Below are 10,569 nucleotides of genomic sequence, written 5' to 3'. Positions count from 1 at the left end.
ATAATCAACAAAACAACAAATTAAGCTGATTTCCTGGACGTAAATGCTCACGCTGAAAACTTAGCAGTCGCCTCAAACTAGCTCCAGCCCTCCCCTCTGCAGCCTCTCAGAAATTCTGCGGGCTAAGCTTCCCAACTCGGTATTGGAACCCTCAAAAGACCTCGGCCTACAAGTCCCAGGGTGCCTCGCGAGAAGGCGTCCCTCTCGTCGCGTCCCCCTCTCTCCCTAGGGCAAGGGAATAAAGGTTCCGTTGTGGGCGCACTGCGGGCTGGTTTGTTATGGTCTGCGGGTGACGGAGGCTCGGGGGTGGGGGGACGGCGTGGAGCCGGTGGGCGGGCGGGCTGGGGCTCCCCCTTCTCTCCACATTGGGGGGCGGGCAGAAGGGAGGCGGGAGGCCGGGCAGGCCGGCTACCTGGGGCCGAGCCGCGAAGACGGAGTGGTCGCAGGAGATGGAGGGCGGCGGCGGCGGCGGCAGCGGGGGTGGGACGGCCCCGCGCGGGAGCGGCCCGGCCTCGGGCCCCGGCGGCTTCGCGCAGGTTCGGGAGCTGAGCCGGGCCTTCGCCCACCACCGCCTCCACCTGAAGCGGCTGCAGCAGAATCTGAGCGAGACCCAGAAGTTCTTCCGCGACATACAGTGCTCCTACGACTGCAGCTTCCCCCCCTTGTCCCCGGCCCCGGGTGGCGGCGGCCCCGAGCAGGGCCCGGCCCACGGCGACGTCTCCGAGGTCGTGCTGCACGCGGGTAAGGAGGGACCGGCCGCGGGGGCCGCAGGGAGGGATGCGGGGGGAGGCGAGGAGCGGACGCTCGGAGTGGCCAAGGGGCGGGGTCCTGCCGGAGTCTGGGTCGGGGGCGAGGACGCGCCCGGAGGGCTGTTCTGTCAGGGGCTTGGGCGAGCCCTTCCAAGTGTCGTGGGCTAGGGTCGGCCCTGCGGGGTTCCCGGGTCCGGGCCAGAGCGTGATCTGTGGGATGTCCGAGGCGGGGGCCCTGCGGACTGCCAGGGCGGGCCCTTCGAAGTGCAAGGGATGAAGGCTGGCTCTGCGGAGCCGGGACTGAGGTGATGGAGGGGAGTTGGGGGGTGGACTCGTGGTGTCTGGAGCAGTCGTTTCCCCAAAGGCATCGGGGTTTCCAAAGGATGGTTTCCTGGGAGGAAGAAGTGTGCGGAAGAGGGGTGGTTGAGTTTGGAAAGAGCTGGAGTTAGTCCTTCTGCGATTTGGGCGTGTGGTGCGGTGGCCTTGCTGCAGACTGGAAGAAGGTGGAAGGGTGTGCAAGTTGTCTCCAAGTGAAAAGATGATTCAGTGGTGAAGTCAGCTACACAGCATTTATTAAGCGCCCACTGTGTGCTGGTCAGTTACATAGCATTTATTAAGCGCCCACTATGTGCTAGACACTTGCTAAGTGTTGGAACCAGCAAAGGAAGGCAAAAGCCGTCTCTGCTCTGAGTGAACTCCCAGTTTAATGGGAAGACAGCAAGCAGACCACTCTGAACACATGAGGATAACTTGCAGAGAATTAGCTACTAGGGTTACACGTTACACTGGGGAGAGGGGGACTTTGGGACTTGAAGAAACCCAGAGGTTGGAGAAGATGGAGTGGTGGCTGCAGGCATCGGGGAGCCCCCCCCCCCTCCCCGCCTTCTGGGGACGGAAGGGACGTGGAGTGAAGCTGGTAGCCATCAGGCTGTGGGCCTTATTGTCACGGAAGGAATGCGGAGTCTGGTGTTGGCGGAAGGGCACGGATACTTGAGAGAATCCATGGTGTTGGGTTCTGCTGGCGCACATTGAAAGCCGTCTTCACCTTCTCATCCCATGTGATTCTTTTTGGGGGCTTACATCAAAAGGCCGGGCCAAGAAATCAGAGAGCTTCAGTTTTTGGGGTATCTAGGTGGCACAATGAATAGAGCTGTGGACGTGAAATCTGGAAAACCTTGTTCAGATGTGGTCTCAGGACATTTTCTTTCCTTTTTCATTTTCTTCCTTTACAATCTGACTCCCCAGCTGCTTTCTCAGTCTTCTAGGTACCATTTCTTTTCTGGACAGTACAAAAGATCCCAACGCCCTTAAACATGACCAGAGTTTTCAAGGGGGTGGTCTTCACCCCCTTTTTAGTTTCCCTCAGAATCTGATATTGGGGGAAACAGCCTCCTTTGCCCCCAGGATGGTCAAATATAAACTTTGAATTATGAAATAACTGAATGAGTTCTATAGATTGAATTTATGTGTTCAAGGATACGATACAAGGATAAGAATAAAATTTGGGTAAGGATAAGAACAGCCAAGAAGTCTGTGAAGTTAGAGACTAGTAGGATTTTAACACAGAAATAGCTAGGTTTTTTAGGTGGTCTTTCTTAGTAGTATGTAGCTTTGCTGTAACTAAGTTGTACACATGTCATAAATTTGTCTACAATAAGGGGTGAAAGTTAGAAGGTACTTAGATTGTCAGATGGTAAAATTTTAAACCAGTCCTGAGTCATCCTCTTGTTTGGCTAATGTCAATGATAGCTTTATTTATATTTTATTTTTAAAATTCCCCCCACTTAATACGATTTTATGTTTTTCCAATTTTGTGTAATGATAGTTTTCAACATTCCCTTTTTTTTTCCCTGAGGCTGGGGTTAAGTGACTTGCCCAGGGTCACACAGCTAGGAAGTGTTAAGTGTCTGAGACCTGATCTGAACTCGCGTCCTCCTGAATTCAAGGCTGGTGCTCTATCCACTGCGCCACCTAGCTGCCCCAACATTCACTTTTTTAAGATTTTGAGTTCCATATTTTTTCTTCCTCTTTCCCTCTCCTCCTCAAGATGACAAGCAATCTGATATAGGTTAGACATGCACAATCGTATTTACCATATTTCCACATTAGTCATGGACAACTTTAGTTTATACATGATAGAAAATATTGTAGAGGAAGGGGAGTGGAGTTGTTGTGGGGTTGTAGTTTTGACATCTTGTGTTCAGATCTTTACTGATCTGAAAATGAATGTAGAGAGAACTGCCATCCTTCTCTGCTTTACTTAGAGAAGTCAGTGGTAAGAAGGACCAGGTGAGAATTTTTTTTTCCTGACACCCCAGAGAAGAAAATTCCACAGTCTTTTTCTTTTACCCTTTTTAGGGTTCTTCTTCACTGACAAATTCTTCCTCATAGCTCATTTAAATCAACAAACATTTATTGTAGTCCTTCAAAGTGCCAAGTGTTGGGACTACAAAGACAAAAATATAATGGTTCCTGTTCTCAAGCAATTTACATTCTCATGGGGAGAAATAACCTGTGTGCAGATAAGGGATTATTATAAATACAAAGTCATGGGAGGATGATCACTAACAACTAAAGGATTTGGGGAAGACCTGGAGCCCAGCTATAAAGGAAGCTTCAGATAGCTCCAGACAAAGATGATGGCACAGAGACTGCAAAGGTATATAGGGGGCAGGAGATAGTTTTTCTGTAGCGAAAAAGCAAGGAGGCAAGTTTGGCAGGAATGTAGAATATTTAAAGGAGAATAATATGAAATCTATCTGGAAAGGTAGGTTGGAATCAGTTTTCATTGCCTATCCAGAAAAATTTATACTTTTTCTTAGACAAGCCTTTGGGAACCACTTAAACTCTGTGTAGGGGAGTGATAGAGTAGACTTGTCCTTTAGACCATTGTGGCAGCTGTGGAGAATGGATTGGAGAGGGAAGAGAATGGATATAGGATGGCTACTTATTAAAGCTGTTCTCTTATTTCAGACCAAAGGGGATGAATGGAGAGAATGCAAGAAGTATTGTGGATGGAGACCCAGTAAGACTGGGCCTGGAGAATTTAGGGAAGTTTACATGGTTGCTAATGTGGGTAAATAGTATTGTGATGTCTTACAAAAAGGTGGCAGTTGGTTAGAGAAGTGGGTTTAGGGGAAAGATAATTAGTTCTGTTTTGAGCATGTTGATATTGATAGGTGTGGGACTCAGAAGAAAGTTAAGGATTGGACAGGAAGCTTTGGGAGTCTTTTGCATAGAGATGATAGTTGAATTAAGGGGAGTTGATGAGATCATCAAGTGAGAAGAGTATAAAGAGAAAAGAGAAGGAAGTTCAGGAAAGTTGTGGGGTGTGGATTGATAGGGGACTGGACCTAAATGAAGATCCAGCAAAAGAGACTGAGGAGTGATCATCTAGGTAGAAGGAGAGAATCAGGTAACATTAAGAAAGAGATAGGATTCAGGAGGCTAGGATCCTGACCAACTGGATTCAGTGCTTCAGGGAAGTCAAGAAACTCAGGGACTAAGAAAGACCATTGCATTTAGAGTTGGAGCTCTTTGGTGACTTTTGAGATGGCAGTTTCATTAAGTTGTGGATCAGAAGCTAGAGAGTAAAGTATTGAGAAATGAATGTGGAGGTGAGGATGTAGAGACAAGTTTGTATATATATTTTGGAGTTTGACTGTGAAAGGGAAAAGAAATAGTGTGATACAATAGGAATAAGTGAAGATTTTTTTTTAAAGGATGTGGGAGATCAAGGCATGCTGGTAGGTAACAGAGTAGAAGTGCTCAAATGAGGGGAGATTGAAAATTGAGGTGGGCAAATTCATGTATCTGAAGCCCATTTTCCCATTATTTGGAAGAATGATTTTAGTTTTGGAAATTGCAGTTTAGAAAATAAAATCATCTCTGGGAGTAGATGAGGGGGAAGGAGAAGGTGATCGAGGTACCTTGGACCTTTGTTTTTCCTTTTTAAAAATACAGTATTAGAAGTAGCAAGTCTCACTAGTTTCCTCTGGGTAATAGTATTTGAGCTTTAGACCTCCTTAACCTCTGGAATCTTCCATTTAAATACAAAAGCTTGTGGTATTAGAGAAGAGGTGGGATTGGAGTTATTTAATTATGTTCCTCCAATAAAGGTTATTCATTTCAGTTTGTAAAGTATTAGAATACTAAGAAAATTATGTCAGTCAATTATCAGGGATTTGTTAAATATCTGTTGTGTGCCAAATGTAATGCTTGGTGTTGTGGATACAAATAAAATTAATAAAAACATTCCTGACTAGAATGAAGTTTAGAAAGGGAGACCAACAAGCACCCCTGCCCCTGAAATATAGCATGTCCAGATAGAATTATAGAATGGCAGAATTGGAGGAGTTTATCTGGTCCAACTCTCTCATTTTACAAATGAAAAAAAAGTTAAGGCCCAGTATGATAAAATAACTTCCACCATAGTAATAGTCAGCTAGAATCCAAGTCTTGGTCTTCTGAGTCCAAGTTCAGTAGTCATTCTTTTACCATCTTACTGCAGATTAAATGTGGGAATTTGCTGACTCCAGGAAACTGTGTTCAATAAAGTATTTCTGTGAGAGTATTTATGAGATATAATTAGATTTTGTCACCTTTTGAGATCCAGTTCAGCTCATAGTTTTTTCCTCTGAGATTATGTCCATGTAGAATGCGAACCTGAGATATTCAGAGACTCACCATTCAATAATTATCTGCCTGAACTTTGAGAGATTTTAACTGTTCTCTCTGGTGTGGAAAAGTGCTTATACGACATAGTTCTATATTAAAATTGGTTTTTATTTATTTATTTATTTATTTATTTTTTTATTATATATATATATATATATTTTATAATATTATCCCTTGTATTCATTTTTCCAATTTACCCCCCCTCCCTCTATTCCCTCCCCCCGACGACAGGCAATACCATACATTTTACATGTGTTACAATATAGTCTAGGTACAATACATGTGTGCGAATATCACTTTCTTGTTGCACAATAAACATTAGAATCCGAAGGTACATGCAACCTGGGCAGACAGATATTAGTGCTAACAATTTTCATTCCCCTCCCAGTGTTTCTTCTCTGGGTGCAGCTACCTCTGTCCATCATTGATCAACTGGAAGTGAGTTGGATCTTCTTTATGTTGAAGATTTCCACTTCCATCAGAATACATCCTCATACAGCATTGTTGTTGAAGTGTACAGTGATCTTCTGGTTCTGCTCATTTCACTCAGCATCAGTTGATTTAAGTCTCTCCAGGCCTCTCTATATTCCTCCTGCTGGTCATTTCTTACCGAGCAATAATATTCCATAACCTTCATATACCACAATTTACCCAACCATTCTCCAACTGATGGACATCCATTCATCCTCCAGTTTCTAGCTACAACAAAAAGAGCTGCCACAAACATTTTGGCACATATATGTCTCTTTCCGCTCTTTAGTATTTCTTTGGGATATAATCCCAGTAGTAGCGCTGCTGGGTCAAAGGGTATGCACAGTTTGATAACTTTTTGGGCATAATTCCAGATTGCTCTCCAGAATGGCTGGATTCTTTCACAACTCCACCAGCAATGTATTAGTGTCCCAGTTTCCCCACATCCCCTCCAACATTTGTCATTATTTGTTCCTGTCATCTTAGCCAATCTGACAGGTGTGTAGTGGTATCTCAGAGTGGTCTTAATTTGCATTTCTCTGATCAGTAGTGATTTGGAACACTCTTTCATGTGAGTGGATATAGTTTCAATTTCTTCCTCTGAGAATTGTCTGTTCATATCCTTTGACCATTTATCAATTGGAGAATGGTTCGGTTTCTTATAAATTTGGGTCAGTTCTCTATATATTTTGGAAATGAGACCTTTGTCAGAACCTTTGTTTTTAAAAATATTTTCCCAATTTGTTACTTCCCTTCTAATCTTGTTTGCATTAGTATTATTTGTACAGAAACTTTTTAGTTTGATGTAATCAAAATCTTCTATTTTGTGATCAATAATGATCTCTAGTTCTCCTCTGGTCATAAATTCCTTCCTCCTCCACAAGTCTGAGAGGTAGATTATCCTCTGTTCCTCTAATCTATTTATTATCTCCCTCTTTATGCCTAAATCATGGACCCATTTTGATCTTATCTTGGTATATGGTGTTAAGTGTGGATCCATATCTAATTTCTGCCATACTAATTTCCAGTTTTCCCAACAGTTTTTTCCGAATAATGAATTTTTATCCCTAATGTTGGAATCTTTGGGTTTGTCAAAGATTAGATTGCTATAGATGTACCCTTTTTTGTCCTTTGTATCTAATCTGTTCCACTGATCTACCGGTCTATTTCGTAGCCAATACCAAATGGTTTTGGTGACTGCTGCTATATAATATAGCTTTAGATCAGGTACACTTAGACCACCTTCCTCTGAGTTTTTTTTCATTAGTTCCCTTGCAATTCTTGACCTTTTATTCTTCCATATGAATTTTGTTGTTATTTTTTCTAGGTCATTAAAATAGTTTCTTGGGAGTCTGATTGGTATAGCACTAAATAAATAGATTAGTTTGGGGAGTATTGTCATCTTTATTATATTCGCTCGGCCTATCCAAGAGCACTGAATGTCTTTCCAATTATTTAAATCTGATTTTATTTTTGTGGCAAGTGTTTTGTAATTTTTCTCATATAATTCCTGACTTTTCTTTGGTAGATGGATTCCCAAATATTTTATACTCTCAACATTTGTTTGGAATGGAATTTCTCTTTGTATCTCTTGCTGTTGCATTTTGTTAGTGATATATAAAAATGCCGAGGATTTATGTGGATTATATTAAAATTGTTGAGGACAAAGCGGAACTTTGAAATAATTGAAGTGTAATAACAATAGAAATACTATTTATATAGCATGGGATACCTCTCTCTGTGCCTTTTCATTTTAAACTGGTGCCTATTATAGAAATTTGCATATTGCTGAGACATTTACTCAATGACCATGGAATGAGAGAATGCTAAGGAAGGAACAGGAAGAGCACAAAAGATATGATCACTTTGTGACATGCTTCAGGGTCTAGGTAGAAACTTTAGAACTTAGTTTAGGTACAAAAAATCTATTGGACAGAACTTAAGTGTGGTCAAGTTCTCAGAAGCAATTTTGCTACTAAGTGAGTGGGTAGAAGATAAGATTGAGAGTGAGGGATGGTGGGGCTCTTTTTTTCCCCCCCCAGTTTCTTTTTACATTTCTATAAGATAAAATGATAGCTTGGGCTGCAGTGGACCACCCTGGCATCTTTAATGCCTGACCAAGTTGTAAGCATCCTACAGCACCTACTTCAGGTACCTTTATGGTCATTGGGACAAATTGGCCAGGCAAATGGCCACAAAATGAACAATGATGTCCATTCCACCTGGCAAAGTCTTGATATGCTTGGGGTATATATCCCTTAGTTCACCACAGGTTTGAGGCTTGTCGGTTACTCTTGACCTGATTTAGCCCACTGAATTTTGTTGACTCTGGAAAAGAGGATAAGACTGACTACTTTGGGCAACTATGCCTCCCTTAAATCCAGTTCATGAAACAGTCAAGACATCATTTGTGAGTTAACTGGTCCTCTTTGAAATGGACAAATGGTATAAGAGCAGGGCAGTTATCCTCTGTCAGCTCTACTTGGATAAAAAGGGAAAGGAGAGGAGAGGAGTGAAAGTTAGGAGATGAGTATTCACCGACTGCTGTATATTTGTAGAGACCTCAAAGGCAAATCATTAGTTTAAAAACTATATCTGTAGTAGATAAAAGCAAGGGCTTGTAATAGAGAATAATACAAAAGTGGAGTATAGGCTTCTAAGACTAGTACAAAGAATGATAAAGGCTAAAATGAACTGGAACCATTGGGGGAGTATTGCTATAAGTTGTTTGCTTTTCATGTTTTAGGAATAAAAGGCGGCCCAAAGAAAGAAATGACTGCTGATTAGTGTGGGTGGGATGATGAGAATTGTCAACAAAGAGAAGGCAACACCATCTTTATTTTATTTCTCCTTCCTTTGTTAAGGCTAATAAAATAGCTAATACAGAACTGAATTCCAAGATACTACTAATAAGGAATCATCTTGTCACTTTTCAGTTCATTCCACCAGTTCTTGTTGCAAATATACTACATTTTCATATGGTTTAGACTGTGGAACTACTATGAATAGTCTCTGAAAGATTGGAGAATAGAGGGTTGCCACCAGCTCAAAGAAAGGCAAATAGCTGTAGGAATAGAAGTCAATGAGATAGTAATAAAAATAGCATGTATAGATCTCTTTAAGTTTTGAAAAGTGCTTTACAAATATTCTTCCACGGACTTTTAAGCCAGTGAGTCTGACTGACTTCTGGCAAAATTATGTGACATACCATAAAAGGGAAGGTAGGTAAATATTTAGAAAAGGAAAGAGTGACTGGAAAGAATCATCGTTGTTTTACCAAGAATTTGTCATACCAGACTCATCTCACTTCCCTTTTTGCCAGGGCTATTAGGGGAATGATGTTGATATAGTTTATTGGGATTTCAGGAAAGCAGTTGACAAAATTTTTCATGCTATTTTCATGGACCATGTGTAGGTATAGAGATAGTATAGTTAGGCAGATTCAGAGGCTGTTAGATGAACCCAGAGATAACTCATTAATGATTCATTGTGGGTTGGGAGGAGGTCTGTAGTGGAACGACTTGGGGAACTGGTCAATCCTTGGCTTTGGTATTTAATATTTGTCTTAGTGTCTCAAAGACATGGCAAGCTTGGCCTGAGGTGGCAAGCTTATCAGATTTTCAGATGACATCAAATTGGAAAGGCTTAGTTTGGCATGAAGATCCAGAAATATCTCAATAGCTGAGAATGCTGGGCTAAATTGAATGAGATGAAATTTAATAGGGAGAAGTGTAAAGTCTTATACTTAGACACTTATTTTAAAACAATCCACCTCATGAGTATAAGATGGGGAGATGTGGCTGAACAACATTTTGCTTTAAGCGCTAAAGGTTTTACTAAATTGCAAACATAGTATGAGTGAAGAGTGATATGACAATCAAAAAAGCCATTGTTATCTTAAGCTGCATTCAGGAAAGTGATGATCCCATTATATGCTTTCCTAATTATAACATATGTAATATTGTCTTCAGTTCTGGGCATTACATTTTAGGAAGGACTCTGATAAATTTAGACAGTGTTCAGAGGAGGATAACTAAGGTATTAAAAATTCGTGGGATCATGGGCCCTAAGTCAGTCAGCATTTATTAAGCACCTACTATACAAGAGGCACTATGTTAAGCCCTGAAGATACAAAGAAAGGTCATAGGAGCTAACAGTCTAATGGGAGAGACAGAATGCAAATAATTGTACAAATAAGCAGTATACAGGATAAATCAAAAGTAATCAAGGGAGGGAAGGGACTGGTATTCAGGAGAATCAGGAGAAGTTTCCTATGGAAAGTGGGATTTTTTCACTGAGACTTGACCAAAGTCAAGGAAGTCAGAAGACAGAGGAAGAGAGAATGTGGCCATAGGAGAGAACCAGAGAAAAAGCCCAAAGTTGGGAACTGAAGGGATTTCCAGTGTCAATGGATCAACAGCATGGGTTGGTGTAATGGAGCCATTGGGGTATGGGCTAACATGATCAAACTTGTGCTTTTAGTAAGATCACTTTGACATCTGAGTAGTGGATGGACTGGAGTAGGGAGAAACTTGAGGCACTTAGACCAAACAACAGGCTATTGCAGTTCTCTTCTTGGGTGACATGATGAAGGAGGGTTGGTACCAGCATGTGGCATTGTCACGAGAGGCAGAAGTGTTACAAAGGGAAAGTCGGTAGGACTTTGCAGTGG

The 10,569-nt window shown here is 42.0% G+C and overlaps 1 protein-coding gene across 1 annotated transcript in view; it reads left to right on the top strand.

Moving 5' to 3' along the window:
* The first annotated feature begins 434 nt into the window (after window positions 1-434).
* The window catches only part of DSTYK (dual serine/threonine and tyrosine protein kinase), a 60,771-nt gene continuing 50,636 nt past the window's right edge, over window positions 435-10,569 (top strand). Inside the window, exon 1 of the mRNA XM_074308940.1 lies at window positions 435-741. Within this exon, the coding sequence (XP_074165041.1) occupies window positions 450-741 (292 nt within the window). The 5' untranslated portion in view covers window positions 435-449. The remainder of the gene's footprint in view (window positions 742-10,569) is intronic.

The sequence above is a fragment of the Sminthopsis crassicaudata genome, chromosome 4 (assembly GCF_048593235.1).
Source record: "Sminthopsis crassicaudata isolate SCR6 chromosome 4, ASM4859323v1, whole genome shotgun sequence".
Classification (NCBI taxonomy): domain Eukaryota; kingdom Metazoa; phylum Chordata; class Mammalia; order Dasyuromorphia; family Dasyuridae; genus Sminthopsis; species Sminthopsis crassicaudata.
This window is presented reverse-complemented; position numbering and strand designations above follow the sequence as displayed.